Here is an 18,888-nt window from a genome sequence, read left to right on the forward strand (position 1 = left end):
GAGCTCTCAGCCAATCCGGGGTTCCACCTCTTCACTGCTTGGGCAAGTCCCTCCTGTACCTACAAAGATCTCAGGTTACAGTAATTTATGCTCCTGTCAGCCATAGTGCTTTGCAGAGCTCCGTTCCAGTTTTTTATTTACATTGTATGCCTGTGTATGTGTGCTGTGTCTCATACTGTTTTACCCGATCACTGCCTGTCAGAAGTATATTGTGTTACCTGTATCAGCTTAGTTACACAGGGGCCCCCTATATTGGTGTCCTTCACACTTTGCAAGGGGATGGCCAACAATTTATCACTGCGACTGTGCAGCCCCCTGTGGCAGCTTCCTCTCGGGATCCTGCCTGGGCCCAGTCCCTTACCCAGGTTATGTCGCAGTTAGTAGACAAGCTCTCATCTGAACCGCCCCTGCGGCCGGGACCATCCGCGTCAGGGTATCCACACATCTTTAAAGGGTAAACCTGGAGGCCGTAAGGCTCCGGTCACGGGGGCCCCTTCCCTCAGACCCCTCCTTCATTAGGACACTGATGAGGAGGAGGGACAACTTGTTGATGACAGGGATGGTGATGATGCTAACTTACAAAGGGCGGCACCATGGCACACATCGATGTCGGGGCCCTGGTTACAGCTGCTGCAGCTGTCACAGACATCCTAAACTTACAAGACACTTCTGAACCCCCTCGGTCTTCAGGCCTGTCCTTCAAGCATCCCAAACAGACACTGGCAGTTTTCTCTAAATCTTCTGATCTAGAGGAGGTCCTCGATGAGGCCTGGAAGCTGCCGAATAAGAAGTTTCCACTTCCTAAGTGGTTTACTTCCTTTTACCCATTCCCTCTGGAGGATAGGGTCCCCTGAGAGACAGCCCCTACTCTACTCTGCCTATTCCAACCGCGTCCCTTAAGGATTCCGCTGACCAGAAGTTGGAGATCTTTCTTAGTCTTATCTATGCAACCTCCGGGGCGGTGGCGCGGCCTACCCTGGCTTCTGCCTGGGTGGCTAAGGCTATGATGGCATGGACTACAGCCCTCAAGCTTCACTCTATTTAGGGGTGGCAGCATTAGATGCAGCCACCCTTGCCTCCTGAGCGTCCACCTCCGCTGTAGCGATGCGGCGGTCTCTGTGGCTCCACTCCTGGAAGGAAGATTCCAAGTTTAACTCCTTGTTTGGATTGGAATTGGACAAAATCGTGGCCACGGTGGCTGCTTCCAAAGCAGCTTTTCTGCCATCCATTCCTACTCCAGGTCACAACACTGCATTCCAGTCCTTTAGTTTTCAGGCCATATTTGTTCGAGTTCCAAATGGAAACATTGTGATCCATAGCCTTGGCTTTACAACCAGGAGACCACATGGCATCCCTGGACATCCAGGATGCATATCTGCATATCCCTATCAGGAACATCAATGGTTTCTGCGTTTTGCACTGCAGGACTGTCCCTTTTAGTTTCAGGCTCTGCTTTTTGGACTGTCTACTGCGCCTAGGGTGTTTACGAAAGTCATGGCGGTGATGGGCAGCAGACTTCGCAACCAGGGCATCTGGACGACCTGTTGATTCTGTCACAATCTTCGGAGATTCTTAATAACCATCTAAACACAGTGCTGATGGTCCTAGAACGTCATGGTTGGATCTTCAATTGGCCCAAATCATCCATGATTCCCGCACAGTCTGTGATCCACAATTCCAATCCAGTCCACTACAATGGGAGATCCTCACCAAGTGGTCGGGATCCTACACCAACATCCGGTCACAGCTGATAGCCTTGTCGCCGGCCGTACGTCTCTCACTCTCCTGGTGGCTTCTAGACAAGAACCTCACAGCGGGGAGACCATTTTGGATCCACCAGTGGACTCTCCTCACCACGGATGCCAGCGTCCACGGGTGGGGGGCAGTAACTTGCCAACGATCCTTCCAGGATCCCAAATATCAATCAATGTCCTCGAACTGAAGGCAGTCTTCTTGGCAGAGCCCTGGCTCGGGGGTCACCCCGTACAGTTCCAGTCGGCAACGATGATGGCGTATAAAAACCACCAGGGCTGCACTCGTAGTTGGGCTGCCATGGCGGTGACATCCCGCATTTTTCAATATGCGGAGAAGATCCCTGCTCTCTCAGCGATCTTTATCCCGGGAGTCCTCAATTGGGAAGCAGACTTCCTGAGCTGTCCGACTTTGGATCCTGGCGAATGGGTCCTTCATCTGTAGGTGTTTCAGATGCTGGTACAGCGCTGAAGCAGACTCGAGGTGGACTTAATGGCATCGGGTCACAACCACAAGGTCACCCTATATGGGTCCAGGTTTCGCAACCCAGGGGCTCTCATGGTGGATACCGTCAGGCCCTTGGCCATTTGCTCTGATGTACGCCTTCCCTCCGATTTCGCTCCTCCTCAGAGTGATCCACAAGTTGAAGGTGGAGGGCGGTACGTTGATCCTGGTGGCTCCCAGTTAGCCAAGACGGATCTGGTTCTTGGACCCGCAGGCCCTGTCAGGGACCCCTCCGATCCGTCTACCTCTACGTTCTGACCTACTCTCTCAGGGACCATGTTTACACCCAGATTTGTTGCGTCTGGCTTTGACTGGGTGGCTTTTGAGACCTCCCTGTTAAGAGCCAAAGGCTTTAAATAAACCTGACCAAATCTGTGGCACTAAACGTATCATCCCCACCTCATAGTTTGGAAATTCTCAAACAGTCCTTCTCCTTTACCTGGCACCCTACTAGTATTAGATACCTTGGCGTCACGTTGTCCTTTGACCTGTCCCGTCTCTATGATAATTTTAAACGTTTACTACTTACACTTCGCACTGAACTTAGAAGTTGGCTGAATAAACGCCTCTCCTGGCTGGGCAGAATTCGAGTGGTTAAAATGAATGTCCTCCCTAGAGTCCTGTACCTTCTGCAAACATTATCTATTCACATCCCAAAGGCTTGGTTTCGTGATCTACATAACGAGGTTAGAGCATTTATTTGGGGTAGCAAAAGACCACGATTCCAACACGCGATACTTTTCAGACGAAAGCATATGGGAGGACTTCAGTTACCAGATTTTTTAGTGTACTATGATGCTATTATATTAGGCAGGGTGTTGGAGTGGACGCGGTCAGTTGATACTAAACAATGGGTCCTCCTAGAAAGTGAATTTTTTCCCACGTCTATAGAATTTTACCCCTGGCAGTTTAAAGTTCGGGTCATTCCGCACCCCACAATAGGTCCCACTGTAGCTTGTTGGAACAGACTCCGGAAACTTTCCTGTGTATCATCACAACTCTATCCCCTCACCCCATTGTTTGATAACCCTGGTTTTCCCCCTGGAGTTGCCAACTCAATATTTGATACTTGGAAACGACAAGGGGAACAGCGGGTGGGCCAGCTGATGGATGGGACTAAGGTGATGCCCTTCTCTGCCCTACAGGACAAGTGGGGATTACCTTCATCGGAGCTCTGGAGATCCCTCCAACTCAAACATTATGCGCAGGGGAGGAGGTGCGTGTGGCTGCCAGCAGAGCTTTGACGCCCTTTGAGAATATGTGTCTCGCACCATTACGCCCTACGCTTTTCTTGTCAAGGGGCTATGGACTCTTGATAGAACACAAGTACAATACACTGCCTGCTTATGCCCAGGCCTGGAGCAGGGACCTTTCTATTGATTTAGACGTAGAGACTTGGACAAAAATGTTCCAAGCCACATTTGTTCGCTCCTTCAGCTACTCTGTAATTGAAACTCAGTTTAAGGTTCTCTCTCGCTGGTATAGATGCCCCCTCACAATAGCGAAAATGTTCCCTGGTACATCTAACATGTGCTGGAGATGTAATGAGGAGACTGGCTCTCCTCTTCATATCTGGTGGGAATGTAGACTGCTTCGCCCTTTTTGGGATCAAGTTATGTCACTTACTAAGTCTATTGTGGGCAGAGAAATCCCTACAACTCCCACGTTCTGGTTATTTAATTTGTACCCCGTATCGGTGAGTTCCTATAAAAAATCCCTACTGAAATTTTTGAATGGTGCCGCAAAAGCTGTCATACCAGTACGCTGGCGTTCCACATCCCCTCCCACGATTAAAGAATGGTTTACTCGTATAGATTTGTATATGTCCATGGAGGACATGAGTGCCCCCTGAACGTACCCAGGAGTTTACAGCAATATGGTTCCCGTGGATGGAGTTTAAGTCTTCACAGGCCTTCTCAGCCAATAACTAATTGGCAGTCTAAAAAACTTTTGTGGACCCCAGCCGCACTCCCCCCCCCCCCCCCCCCCCCTATCTTCCTTCCCTAACTACTATCCCCCCCCTTCTTTCTGTCTTTTATCTTTTCAGCTTTTTTATGTGTTGTGTGCTCCAGAGGCGCGATATGTGTACAATTCAAATTATTCAGACTTAGTCGATTTGTCAGGATATAATATTTTATTATCTTGTCCTTATAACATGTGATCTGTACTTTCTGGCTTGTTGATTACATTGCCATTGGGTGCTATAATTTTGTACCATTTCTAAAACCAATAAACATATATTGCAAAAAAAAAAAAGAGCCAAAGGCTTTAACTCAACCATGCTCAGGGCACGTCAACCTTCGGTGCTTACTTTTCCTGGTGTCGTGTTCGCCACTTCAATCCCAGGACTTACTGCTTGGCCAGGATTCTGTCCTTCTTACAAAGGGGCCTTGAGGCTGGATTGCGCTGATCTTCTTTGAAGGTACAGTTTTCGGCTTTGTCCATCTTGTTCCGTGGGAAGTTGGCATTGCTTCTGGATATCCGCACATTTATGCAGGGTGTCCTACATATTCAGCCTCCCTTTGTTCCTCTGGTGGCCACATGGGACCTTTCTCTGGTACTCACTGCTCTTCAGGCCCCGCCGTTTCAGCCTTACGGTTAGTGGACCTTTGTTGGCTCACCGGGAAGACAGTTTTCCTGTTGGTGATAGGTCAGACACTTTCCTGGCTGAAGCTGTCAGCTCTGTCTTGTCGGTCACCGTTTCTGACCTTCCATTCTCATCGGGCGGTCTTTAGCACTGTTCCTACTCACCCTAATAAGGTGTTGTCCAGGTTTCATGTCGACCAGGAGATTGTGGTCCCAGCCTTTCGGGGGCCGGATGCTTCTCCTGCGCTGTCTTCCTTGGTGGTCTGTGCATTACGCATCTATGTGAGACGCACTAGGTCCTTTCGAAAATCAGACTCTCTTTGTGCTCTATGGGTTTAAAAAGAGAGGATGGCCTGCAACTAAGCAGACGGTTGCCCGCTGGCTTCGCTCTGTCATCAAGCAGGCATACTTGGATTCCACCCTCCCTGTTCCGGAGAGGGTCAGGGCACATTCCACTAAGTCTGTGGGTGCTTCTAGGGCTGTTAGGGGTGGTGCAACAGCTGAGCAAATTAGCAAGGCGACGACTTGGTCATCCGCCAATACCTTCTTGCGCTATTACGCATGTGGTACATTTGCCTCCCAGGACTCTGCTTTTAGCCAGAGTGTACTTGGTGTGCGTCCCCACCTGTAACACAGCCCAAACCCTTAGGTGGCTGCCTTTGGACATCCCGGTGTTCGCCTCTCCCCTGACATGTCCCGAAGAATAAAATAGGTCTTACTTGTTGAATCTCTTTCTTTGAGGATGTCTCTTTCTTTGAGACCTCCCTGCTGCACCTGCTTTAGTTCTGTTACTGTTCTAGTTACCCAGTTCCTCTATTGTGCGAACTAGACTGTGTTCAGAATGTGTTATCTGTAGGGCGTTTATTTTCCTTCTCTCCTCTCCTGCCCTGGCTTGTTAAACTGAGCTGCCTGGCCTAGAGGCAGGGTAGAGGAGGGGAGGAGCCTGGTCTGCCTGGGAGGCAGGAAGAAGTTTAACCTCTTGGGTGCTGGAAGCTCCTCTCCCACTTTAGCTACCCAGCCTTAGCCAGTGGCCCTTGACATCCTCAAAGAAAGAGATTTACCAGGTAGAACATAAATCTCATTATTTTTCATGGACAGGAGGTGCGGTGGCGGTCAACGCTCTGTTTTGTCTCCCTGTTCCCTCAGTTTCCTCTGCCTTCTGTGGCATATAAAGAGCAAACGTGTCAAGGTTCTGTTGGTGCCTATGGATTGACCCTGTTGGGCTTGATATTCGGACCTACAGAGGCTTCTAATAGACCATGCATGGCCTCTTCCTCTGTGGGAAGATCTTCTGAAGAAAGGCCCTTTATGTCTTTCCGGATATAAAGCCTCTACATTTACCAGCATGGTTGTTGCTGGGGCCCTCTTGAGATGCAGGGTATTCTCATAAATGTCATTCCGACCATGCTTAATCTCCAAAAAGAGGTTACCTCAAACCCTTTCACCGCATCTGGAATGCTTACATCTCCTGGTGTGAAAATAGGAGGGTGGCCCCTCTGAGGTTCAAGGCATCTCCTCTTCTGCTGTTCCTTCAGGCGAGCCTTGTGACCAGCCTGCAGCTTGTTTTCTTGAAGATACTGGTTTCAAAATTGAGAATTTCTTCAGCGGTAGACGTCAGGGGCCCCAGGGATAACATTGGGTCTAGGAGTGACGTCACGACCAATCCAGCACCAGAAAGGTTAAACTTCTGGGCTGCTCAGAGACAGCCCCTGGGCTCTCACCTCCTATACCCCGCCTCCCAGGCTAGTCAGTTTTTATCGTGCTGGCAGGAGCCAACACGCATTAGAAAGGTGCTGCTATAATAGCAGCATAAAACTTTTAATTATTTTTTTTTTTTTTAATTCTTATTTTTACACTGACCGGAGTCAGTGACAGAGCAGCAGCGCCGGGGGTCTGTTAGACCCCTGCACTGCGCTCCATCACCCGGGACCCGGCAGCCCAACACCACCCACGTGGTTTCCACAAGCGGAGGTGTTCGGCTGGCTCTAGAGCACTGGAGAGCACAGCCGCAACGGGGACCGGGACGACAGTGGTGAGCCGCTTACAGGTAACGCGCTCCCCGCTGGGAGCGCGCGCGCGCATGTTTAATGGCGGCTGAGCAGCCCGGCGAAGGGGGATCGCCGTGCTGCACTAGCAAGCGGCAGAACCGCCGCCTTTTGAAAAGTGTTGAGCGCTCTGTCCCGCTGGACCACCAGGGAGATGTTGAGTGTGGGCAGTGGCGTCGGTACGCGGGGCCGCCCGGCAAGCACCGGATCCCCGCCATTTTAACGGCGCAACAAGATTCATATATTCCCAGTGGCCATTTGCTAGCAGGGGGAGGGAGCCTCTCCTCACACAGCCCCTCCCCCGGAGACAGGAGCTAGGATGTACCCACGGGGTTTCCAGCCCTGATCTCTTCCTGCCTGCCTGCTGCACGTGTTGGAAGGACACAGAGAGCTTTCTGCCAGTCTGGAGTTCCATCTCTTCACGGCCGGGCCATCTGGGCAAATCCCCCCTGTACCTCTCCTTCAAGGATACCAGGTTACAGTAATTTATGCTCCTGCCGGCCTTAGTGCTTTGCGGAGCTCAGTGCCAGGTTTTTTTATTTTGCATTGTATGCTCTGTTTGTGTGCTGTGTCTCATATTGTCTTAACACTATCACTGCCTGTCAGAAAGTATATTGTGTTAATTGTTACAGTCAGCTGCCTCTTGTACAATGTCAGAGGAAAGCGGTGACGACACATGGGCCCCTATATTGGTGTCCTGCACGCGTTGCAGAGCGGGCGTACCCCAGCTTGTAGAGGGGTTATGCCTACAATGTATAAAAACACATGCGCAGCCCCCTGTGGCAGCTCCCCCGTGGGAACCTGCTTGGGCCCAGCTTACCCAGGTCATGTCGCAGTTAATAGACAAGCTCTCTGCTGCACCATCCCTGCAACCGGGACCGTCCGTGTCTCGGCCATGTGCTCCCCCCGAGGAGCCAGCATGGGCGCGTGCTTTGGCAGACTCAGTTCAGGGCATCCGTGCCTCTTTAAAGGGTAAATCCCGTAAGCCCCGGGGTGGGGAGATTCCTTCTACCCTCACCCATCAGGATACGGATGTAGATACTGATGAGGAGGAGGATCAGCTGGTTGACGACACAGTCGACGCAGATGCTGACGACACCTCTAGGGGCGACATAACAGCAAAAGTCGATGTAGAAGCCCTGGTAATTGCGGTTAGAGACGTGTTACATTTACAGGAGGTCTCTGAACCCGTACAGTCTGTGGGCCCATCTTTTAAGCGTCACAAGCAGACGCGGACAGTGTTCCCTAACTCTTCGGAGCTAGAGGATGTCCTTGGGGAGGCCTGGGTGTTACCAAATAGGAAGTTTCCGCTCCCTAAGCGGTTTAATTCCCTGTACCCCGCTCCCTCCAGAGGATAGAGTTCGCTGGGAGACTCCTCCCAAGGTGGATGCACATATCGCTAAGATTGTGCGTTCCAATACTTTGCCCATTCCAACCGCCTCTCTTAAAGATGCCGCTGACAGAAAGTTAGAGAACTTTCTTAAGCTGATTTTTACAACAACTGGGGCGGTTGCACGACCTACCCTGGCATCTGCCTGGGTGGCAAAGGCCATGGTAAAATGGATTTCTCTCCTCACTAATATTATTACTGAGGGAGATAGTGTAGATGACATGTTTCCTATTCTTGACATCATGCATCAGGCTGCACTATATTTGGGAGAGGCTGCATTAGATGCAGCCACTCTTACTTCAAGAGCATCTGCCTCGGCAGTGGCGGCACGACGATCCCTGTGGCTTCGCTCTTGGAAAGCGGATACTGAGTCCAAACAAACTCTAGAGGCATTACCCTTTGCGGGTTCTCTATTGTTTGGATCAGAGCTGGACAAAATCGTGGCCACGGTGGCTGCCTTAAAGGCGGCTTTCCTGCCATCCACTCCTGCTCCACGTCCTCGACCGGCGTTCCAGTCCTTTCGTTTCCAGGGCAGGGGTAGGGGACAGTCGTTCACAAAGACTCAGGCCCAACCCGCAAAGCCCTCTAGGGCCAGAGGAAAACGTCCCTGGCCCACTAGACGTGCTGAACATAAACCCGAGGTTAAGCCCTCGGCATGATGGGCCGGCGCTCCACCTGGGGGATCCCAGGGTGGGGGGTCGCCTGCTTCGGTTTTCGCACATGTGGCTGGAGTCCACGACAGACGCTTTGGTTCGAGACTTAGTCTTCAAAGGCTATTCTATAACCTTTCGCCGTCGACCACCAAGCTCGTTCTTTTCAACAAGTTCTCCCAAAGACTTGGAAAAGCGCGTAGCCCTGGAACAGGCCATACAAAAACTACTTTCAGCAGGTGTCATTGCTCCCGTTCCAGTGTCGCAACAAGGCACAGGTTTCTACGCCAGTCTTTTCTTGGTACGGAAGCCCAATGGGACCTTCCGTCCCATTTTAAATCTAAAAAGACTAAACAAATTCCTTCGGGTCCCGAAGTTCAAAATGGAGACCTTGCGGTCCATTGTGCTGGCATTGCAACCAGGGGACTACATGGCATCCCTCGACATACAAGATGCGTATCTACATGTACCCATCAAACAAGAACACTGGCGGTTCCTCAGGTTTGCGCTGCAGGACCGTCACTTTCAATTTCAGGCACTACCTTTCGGCCTGGCCACAGCTCCCCGCGTATTTACGAAGGTCATGGCAGTGATGTGCAGTGCTCTTCGCCACCAGGGTGTTCGGATTCTCCCATACCTGGACGATCTGTTGATCCTGGCTCAGTCGCCCCAGGTTCTCCAGGCACACTTGACCAAGGTCGTGGCAGTCCTGGAACGCCACGGCTGGATAATCAATTGGCCAAAGTCATCCATAGTCCCTACTCAATCTATGATTCACCTAGGGGCCCTGTTGGACACAGTAAATCAGCGGATTTACTTGCCGGAGATACGCCGCAAGGCCCTGCAATCCAGAGTTCAACATCTTCTCTCACTCAGGTGTGTCTCAATACATGCCTGCATGAGGGTGCTGGGCTCCATGGTCTCGACCTTCGACATGGCGGAGTACGCTCAGTTCCACTCTCGACCATTACAACGGGAAATTCTGAGGAAATGGTCGGGGTCATACTCCAACATAAGGTCACACCTGATTGTCTTATCACCGGCAGCTCGGAGTTCCCTGTCATGGTGGCTTCTAGATCAGAACCTCATGGAAGGGAGGCCTTTTTGGATCCAAAAGTGGACTCTCCTCACCACGGATGCCAGTCTTCGTGGTTGGGGAGCAGTCACATGTCAGAAATCCTTTCAGGGGCTTTGGACTCCACAGGAATCCTTGCTATCCATCAACACTCTCGAACTAAGAGCTGTCTTACTAGCTCTCCGCCAGGCAGAGCCTTGGCTTCAAGGTCACCCGGTGCAGGTACAGTCGGACAATGCGACGACGGTGGCTTATATCAACCACCAGGGTGGCACTCGGAGTCGAGCAGCTATGGCGGAGGCCTCTTGTATCTTCCAGTGGGCGGAGAACAAGATCCCGGCATTATCGGCAATCTTCATCCCGGGACTTCTCAATTGGGAGGCGGACTTCTTGAGTCGGCAGACTCTGGATGCCGGAGAATGGACCCTACATCCGAAAGCATTTCAGATGTTGGTAGACCAGTGGGGCAGACCGGAGGTGGATCTGATGGCATCTCGCCACAATCACCAGGTCACCCTGTACGGTTCCAGGTCTCGAGATCCGAACGCTTACATGGTAGACGCTCTGTCAGCCCAGTGGCCGTTCGCTCTCATGTATGCCTTTCCCCCATTTTCACTCCTTCTCCGAGTTCTTCGCAAATTGAAGGCAGAAGGGGGCACGATGATCTTGGTGGCCCCTCATTGGCCTCGGAGGATCTGGTTCTCAGATCTGCAGGCCCTGTCAGTGGCCCCTCCAATCCGGCTACCTCTGTGGCCGGATCTGCTATCGCAAGGGCCGTGCCTCCATCCCGATCTGCAGCGGTTATCTTTAACAGGGTGGCTGTTGAGACCGCCTTGTTAAAAGCTAAAGGCTTTAATTCACGGGTGATTTCGACTATGCTCAGAGCTCGTAGGCCTTCTTCGGCCGGTGCTTATCATCGCATCTGGCGAGCTTACTTCGCCTGGTGTAGCTCACGCCAGTTTAACCCAAAAACCTATCGGTTGTCTCGAATTCTGTCCTTTCTGCAAAAGGGTTTAGAGGCCGGCCTTAGACTGTCATCACTAAAGGTACAGGTATCGGCCTTGTCTATTCTATTTCGAAGGAGGCTGGCGTTGTTGCAGGACATCCGCACTTTCTTGCAGGGGGTTTTGCGAATTCAACCTCCGTTTGTCCCACCGGTTGCTCCATGGGATCTTTCTCTGGTTCTTAAGGCTCTACAGGGTCCCCCTTTTGAACCATTGCGATCAGTGGATCTATCTTGGCTTACATGGAAAACTGTTTTTCTGCTGGCCATTGCTTCGGCTAGGAGGGTTTCAGATTTATCGGCTCTGTCCTGTCAGTCTCCTCTTCTGGTTTTCCACCCTGACAGGGCGGTCCTTCGAACAGTCCCTTCACACCTTCCCAAGGTGGTGTCCAAATTTCACGTTAATCAGGAGATAGTGGTCCCAGCCTTTCGGGGGCCGGAGGCATCTCCTGAACAGCGATTCCTAGATGTAGTGCGAGCGTTACATATCTATGTGCGCCGTACTAAAGCACTTAGGAAATCTAACTATCTCTTTGTCCTCTATGGATTTCAGAAAAGAGGTTGGCCTGCTACGAAGCAGACCATTGCCCGGTGGCTAAGGTCTGTCATCAAACAAGCTTACTTGGGTGCCGCCCTTCCGGTTCCAACGGGCGTCCGGGCTCATTCCACGAGATCTGTGGGTGCGTCTTGGGCTGTTAGGGGTGGTGCGACAGCAGAGCAACTTTGCAAGGCGGCGACGTGGTCGTCTCCTCATACATTCTTACGCTTCTATGCGTTTGATACGTTTACCTCACAAGACTCGGCATTCGGCCGGAGTGTATTGGCTGCGGCCCAGGCGCGCCCCCACCCATAGGTGGCTGCTTTAGGACATCCCAATGTTATCCCTGGGGCCCCTGACGTCTACCGCTGAAGAAAATGATATTTATGTCTTACCTGTTAAATATCTTTCTTCGAGGACGTCAGGGGCCACAGGGATCCCTCCCTGGCGCGCCTACTTCATGATATTAACATTAAGAGTTACTCCGTTGAGTCAACTTAGTTAAAATTTCCTCGGTTGAGGGTGTTTACACATGTTACAGTTATGGTTTCTCTATTGAGCAACCACACATACACATATATTTGTTGAGTGTGTTTCTGTATGGGTTTCTCTTCCTTCTATCTTGTCTCCTGCCTGGCTTGGGAAAAAAACTGACTAGCCTGGGAGGCGGGGTATAGGAGGTGAGAGCCCAGGGGCTGTCTCTGAGCAGCCCAGAAGTTTAACCTTTCTGGTGCTGGATTGGTCGTGACGTCACTCCTAGACCCAATGTTATCCCTGTGGCCCCTGACGTCCTCGAAGAAAGATATTTAACAGGTAAGACATAAATATAATTTTTTTACTAACAAGAAAATAGCTCTTCTGCCAGATGTTCAGAGGTTTTTCCCGGGGGAGGTCCTGTTGCATCCTCCGTTTGTTCCACCCAACGGCTACTTGGATCTTGTTCTTTCCTTTCAGCAGCCATCTGTTTTTGTGCTGCTGGTAGCTTCTGCCAGGCGTGTGTTGGAGTTAGGTGCTTTATTGTGTTGCATGCCTTATTTGATTTTCCATGTGGACAGGGCTGAACTGCGTGGGCGCATGTCTTTCCTTCCTAAGGTGGTTTCGAGTTTCCACTTAAATCAACCGTTGGTGATACCAGTTCTTTCTGATGCTTCTCGTGCATCTAGGTCTCTAGATGTAGTCTGAGTGCTCAGGATTTTTCTGGGTAGGACTGATTCTTTGCAGAAAACGGATACCTTGTTTGTCTGGTATGATTGCGTTCGACCTCGATGGCCTGCATCTAAACAGACACTTGCAAAGTGGATTAGATTCACTAATCGCCAAGCTGATTTCCTCCCAAACAGATCTGTGAGCGGCTACATGGTCAAGACCACATACCTTCATCCCTTTCTAAAGGTTTGACACCTTTGGTGGTGTGGTATTGCAGGGTTCTCAGCACTCTCCGGTGTGGGAGCTCTGTGACGTCCCCACTATAAAGTCTACATTCCAGTATCCTCTGCCGGATGAAGGAGAATACAACAGGATGTTGGTATTCATCGTTAAATCCATTTCTCCGAATCCACAGGGGATACTGGACAGCCCTGTCCGGCACACTTCTTTCTGCCTGAGTGATGATTTTTGTTCTGTGGTTCTGCTTTTGTTCAGTTTCTATGTCATTGTTCTGTTTACACCTTTCTGTTTGTGTTGGAGTTATATGTCTCTTGGCTCCTTCTCTCTCGAATTTCCAGCTCTCCTCTCATGGTTTGCTAAGACTGAGTTGGAGGAGGAGAGGGAGGGTGTAGGGGGGTATAGACGGGAGGAGCTGACACACTACTCAAATTATTTAAAATGCCAGCTCCCAGTTACTACACTTCTGTACCCACTGTAAAGTCTACGTTCCAGTGTCCCCTGTGGATTTGGAGAAATGTATTTACCAGTGAGTACCAAAATCCTGTTTTCTCTTTGCAGGAACTGGCCCATGCCACCATAGAAATGTACAACAACATTGGGAGAACTCGGTCCGCCAAGCTGGTGGGGAAGGACCTTGCCGACTTCTATATGTAACTAGCTAGCTGTATAATATTTTCCTTACTGGCGTCTCCCCCTCTCTGCAGGCACCCCGCCGGGAAATGTCAGCGCTCCGCCTTCTGCTCCCTGCTGGCGCCCCGCCTCCTGCTCCCTGCCGGGAAATGCTGACGCCCTGTCTCCTGCTCCCTGCCGGGAAATGCTTACGCCCTGTCGGGAAATGCTGACGCCCTGTCTCCTGCTCCCTGCCGGGAAATGCCTGTGCCCTGTCTCCTGCTCCCTGCCGGGAAATGCCGGTGCCCTGTCTCCTGCTCCCTGCCGGGAAATGCCGGCGCCCCGTCTCCTGCTCCCTGCCGGCGCCCAGTCCCCTCTTCCACTGTTCCCTGCTGGCGCCCCGCGTATGTGGTACAATCTATGTTGTGTTTCCTGCAGGAGGAAGTCCTTGCCGCAGAAAGCAGAGACTTATTTGCAAGGGGCACTTCGCATGTACCAGTCGGAGGGATGGGCTTTGCCCCTCACTCACACACGGAAACAGCTAGTTGAATGTCAGAAACTGCTGGGGCAAACAGAGCCGTATCCTGCTGTTACCATCTGCCTGAGCTTGAATGGGGCAGTAATTGTGCGCCGTGTCTAGTACATGTCTGTCTGCTTAGTGCTTTTTCTGCCATGTGTTCTCCTTAGCATCGCCACAGATACCTACAGACGTGCTGTCGGCTGGCTGCTGACGGGAATCTGTCTCAGGACGAGCGTGTGAAATACTGTCATGAGATCCTTTCTTTCTCTGAACAAAATATCAGCCCTGGAGGTGTGACGACTTCACATACTGACCGCTGTTATATTGTGCTCCTGTAGTTCCTGCACACCAGCATGGGATAGTGCCATGGTGACGCTGGGGGTAGTGGTGTGGTCCTTGTAATAGGATGGGGACATGGTCCTGGTGGTAGGTTGGATGGAGGATGGGGACATGGTCCTGGTGGTAGGTTGGATGGAGGATGGGGACATGGTCCTGGTGGTAGGTTGGATGGAGGATGGGGACATGGTCCTGGTGGTAGGTTGGATGGAGGATGGGGACATGGTCCTGGTGGTAGGTTGGATGGAGGATGGGGACATGGTCCTGGTGGTAGGTTGGATGGAGGATGGGGACATGGTCCTGGTGGTAGGTTGGATGGAGGATGGGGACATGGTCCTGGTGGGAGGTTGGATGGAGGATGGGGACATGGTCCTGGTGGGAGGTTGGATGGAGGATGGGGGGACATGGTCCTGGTGGGAGGTTGGATGGAGGATGGGGACATGGTCCTGGTGGGAGGTTGGATGGAGGATGGGGACATGGTCCTGGTGGGAGGTTGGATGGAGGATGGGGACATGGTCCTGGTGGTAGGTTGGATGGAGGATGGGGACATGGTCCTGGTGGTAGGTTGGATGGAGGATGGGGACATGGTCCTGGTGGTAGGTTGGATGGAGGATGGGGACATGGTCCTGGTGGTAGGTTGGATGGAGGATGGGGACTTGGTCCTGGTGGTAGGATGGGGGACAGTGTTCTGATCCCGGCGAGAGGGTGGGGGTCGGTTACCTGATCCCGGCGAGAGGGTGGGGGCGGTGACCTTATAGTAACCTATTCTGCTGACCTGACAATGGCACGATCCTTACTTGTATTGTTTCCACGTGTAACTCTCCCGTCTCTTCCTCAGGGAATGACATTTGCCTCCCTTTCGGCTCAGTTGCCCAGCTGTCCTCCTTACAGTTTGAGCCCCCCAATGCGGTGGTTCATGTTGGGGGAGCTCTGTGCATGGAGCTGACTCTTCTCAGCCTGATGCCAGAGCCTTTTCACCTCGACCATCTCTCAGGACATTTCCATTACAGCCTGGACAAGAACAGTTATCGCAAGACTGCAGAGTGGCTGACCCGTCACAAACCAGCTGGTGGTGCTGTTTATTTCCAGCCAGAGACACCTTTGGGTGTAAGAGGACCTCCACCTGCTCTAGAGCTGTCGGAGATGTATGAGAAGAGCCCCTCAGAAGGCGGACTGCTGAGCACAGGCGTGATCTGTAAAAATGTCCACATGTTACTCCGAGCTCAGGACTCCACATCATCTCCTCTGGACCGACACTCTGGGCTCAACCTGGATGATGGTGCCCACACTCTGAGGTGCAGCAATGTCACCCTGCAGCCGGGACTCAACCGCCTGACCTTCCACACTCAGGTACTGCAGCTCCCCTGCTCTTTGGTACTGCCGGTTAGAGATAGCTATGGTGGTGAGTGGGCGGAGTCGGGTCTTCTCTATGGAAGACGTAGAACAGTACAGGTGTGTGTGTGTGTGTGTGGTCTTAGTCCTAGTGCAGTACAGGTGTGTGTTGGGGCGGCGGTCCTAGTCCTTGGGCAGTACAGGTGTGCAGTGCTTTTACTAGGGTAATACAAGTGGGGGCAGTACAGGTGTGGCGGGTCCTCTGGTAGTACATGTGAGAGGGCTCTACTCCTAGGGCAGTACAGGTGGGGCTGGAGTCTAGTCCTAGGGCAGTACAGGTGGGGCTGAAGTCTACTCCTAGGGCAGTACAGGTGGGGCTGGAGTCTACTCCTAGGGCAGTACAGGTGAGGCTGGAGTCTAGTCCTAGGGCAGTACAGGTGGGGCTGGAGTCTAGTCCTAAGGCAATACAGGTGGGGGGTGGGCTTTAGTCCTAGGGAAATACAGGTGGGGCTGGAGTCTAGTCCTAGGGCAGTACAGGTGGGGCTGGAGTCTAGTCCTAGGGCAGTACAGGTGGGGCGGTAGTCTACTCCTAGGGCAGTACAGGTGGGGCTGGAGTCTACTCCTAGGGCAGTACAGGTGGGGCTGGAGTCTACTCCTAGGGCAGTACAGGTGGGGCTGGAGTCTACTCCTAGGGCAGTACAGGTGGGGCTGGAGTCTACTCCTAGGGCAGTACAGGTGGGGCTGGAGTCTACTCCTAGGGCAGTACAGGTGGGGCTGGAGTTTAGTCCTAGGGCAATACAGGTGGGGCTGGAGTCTAGTCCTAGGGCAGTACAGGTGGGGCTGGAGTTTAGTCCTAGGGCAATACAGGTGGGGCTGGAGTCTAGTCCTAGGGCAATACAGGTGGGGCTGGAGTCTAGTCCTAGGGCAATACAGGTGGGGCTGGAGTCTAGTCCTAGGGCAATACAGGTGGGGCTGGAGTCTAGTCCTAAGGCAATACAGGTGGGGGGTGGGCTTTAGTCCTAGGACAATACAGGTGGGGGGTGGGCTTTAGTCCTAGGACAATACAGGTGGGGGGTGGGCTTTAGTCCTAGGACAATACAGGTGGGGGGTGGGCTTTAGTCCTAGGGTGGTACAGGTGGGGGGTGGGCTTTAGTCCTAGGGTGGTACAGGTGGGGGGTGGGCTTTAGTCCTAGGGTCTTACAGGTGGGGGTGGGCTTTAGTCCTAGGGTGGTACAGGTGGGGGTGGGATTTAGTCCTAGGGTGGTACAGGTGGGGGTGGGCTTTAGTCCTAGGGTGGTACAGGTGGGGGTGGGCTTTAGTCCTAGGGTGGTACAGGTGGGGGTGGGCTTTAGTCCTAGGGTGGTACAGGTGTGGGGGGGGGGGCTTTAGTCCTAGGGCGGTACAGGTTGGGGTGGAGTCTAGTCCTAGGGCAGGTTGGGGTGGAGTCTAGTCCTAAAGCAGTACAGGTGGGGGTATGGGGATTAGGTCCTAGAAAATAACTGATGGGGTCTTTGGAGCATTATTTCATGAACAACTTTTTTGCACTTCATGAAAAAAATACCAAAAGCTTCTTCTCCCAGTACATTTTTTTTTTTTTTATGTCTTAACACTGGAACTTATGCTTGTGCATCACCAAATTGCTTTCTCTTGAGGGAGATATACTGGTGCGCACCTCGCATTACGTCCTCCCGTTGGTGTGTATATACTGGTGCACCCCCACATTACTTCCTCCCGTTGATGTATATATACTGGTGCACACCTCGCATTACGTCCTCCCGTTGGTGTGTATATACTGGTGCACCCCCACATTACGTCCTCCTGTTGGTGTGTATATACTGGTGCACACCTCGCATTACGTCCTCCCGTTGGTGTGTATATACTGGTTCACCCCCACAGTACTTCCTCCCGTTGGTGTGTATATACTGGTGCGCACCTCTCATTACGTCCTCCCGTTGGTGTGTATATACTGGTGCACCCCCACATTACTTCCTCCCGTTGGTGTATATATACTGGTGCGCACCTCGCATTACGTCCTCCTGTTGGTGTGTATATACTGGTGCACCCCCACATTACTTCCTCCCGTTTGTGTATATATACTGGTGCGCACTTCGCATTACGTCCTCCCGTTGGTGTGTATATACTGGTGCGCCCCCACATTACTTCCTCCCGTTGGCGTGTATATACTGGTGTGCCCCCACATTACTTCCTCCCGTTGGTGTGTATATACTGGTGTGCCCCCACATTACTTCCTCCCGTTGGTGTGTATATACTGGTGCGCCCCCACATTACTTCCTCCTGTTGGTGTGTATATACTGGTGCACCCCCACATTACTTCCTCCCGTTGGTGTGTATATACTGGTGCGCACCTCGCATTACGTCCTCCTGTTGGTGTGTACATACCGGTGCGCCCCCACATTACTTCCTCCCGTTGGTGTGTGTATATACTGGTGCGCCCCCACATTACTTCCTCCCGTTGGTGTGTATATACTGGTGCGCCCCCACATTACTTCCTCCCGTTGGTGTGTATATACTGGTGCGCCCCCACATTACTTCCTCCCGTTGGTGTGTGTATACTGGTGCACCCCCACATTACTTCCTCCCGTTGGTGTGTGTATATACTGGTGCACACCCACATTACTTCCTCCCGTTGGTGTGTATATACTGGTGCGCCCCCACATTACTTCCTCCCGTTGGTGTGTGTATACTGGTGCACCCCCACATTACTTCCTCCCGTTGGTGTGTATATACTGGTGCGCCCCTCCACATTACTTCCTCCCGTTGGTGTGTATATACTGGTGCTCCCCTCCACATTACTTTGTCCCGTTGGTGTGTGTATACTGGTGCACCCCCACATTACTTCCTCCCGTTGGTGTGTGTATATACTGGTGCGCACCCACATTACTTCCTCCCGTTGGTGTGTATATACTGGTGCGCCCCCACATTACTTTGTCCCGTTGGTGTGTGTATACTGGTGCACCCCCACATTACTTCCTCCCGTTGGTGTGTATATACTGGTGCGCCCCTCCACATTACTTCCTCCCGTTGGTGTGTATATACTGGTGCTCCCCTCCACATTACTTTGTCCCGTTGGTGTGTGTATACTGGTGCACCCCCACATTACTTCCTCCCGTTGGTGTGTATATACTGGTGCGCCCCTCCACA

The 18,888-nt window shown here is 52.1% G+C and overlaps 1 protein-coding gene across 3 annotated transcripts in view; it reads left to right on the plus strand.

Annotated features, from left to right (window-relative positions):
- Window positions 1-18,888, plus strand: part of TRAPPC10 (trafficking protein particle complex subunit 10) — a 90,407-nt gene that overhangs the window by 41,898 nt on the left and 29,621 nt on the right. For all 3 annotated transcript variants that reach the window (XR_014470217.1, XR_014470218.1, XM_083171440.1), the window contains exons 11-14: window positions 13,488-13,579; window positions 13,977-14,117; window positions 14,237-14,349; window positions 15,233-15,744. Coding sequence is in view for 1 of the 3 variants with exons in the window: in XM_083171440.1 (XP_083027566.1) it covers window positions 13,488-13,579; window positions 13,977-14,117; window positions 14,237-14,349; window positions 15,233-15,744 (858 nt within the window). In the remaining 2 variants the exon portion in view is untranslated. The remainder of the gene's footprint in view (window positions 1-13,487; window positions 13,580-13,976; window positions 14,118-14,236; window positions 14,350-15,232; window positions 15,745-18,888) is intronic.

The sequence above is a fragment of the Crinia signifera genome, chromosome 2 (genome assembly GCF_055691185.1).
Source record: "Crinia signifera chromosome 2, ASM5569118v1, whole genome shotgun sequence".
Taxonomy (NCBI): Eukaryota; Metazoa; Chordata; class Amphibia; order Anura; family Myobatrachidae; genus Crinia; species Crinia signifera.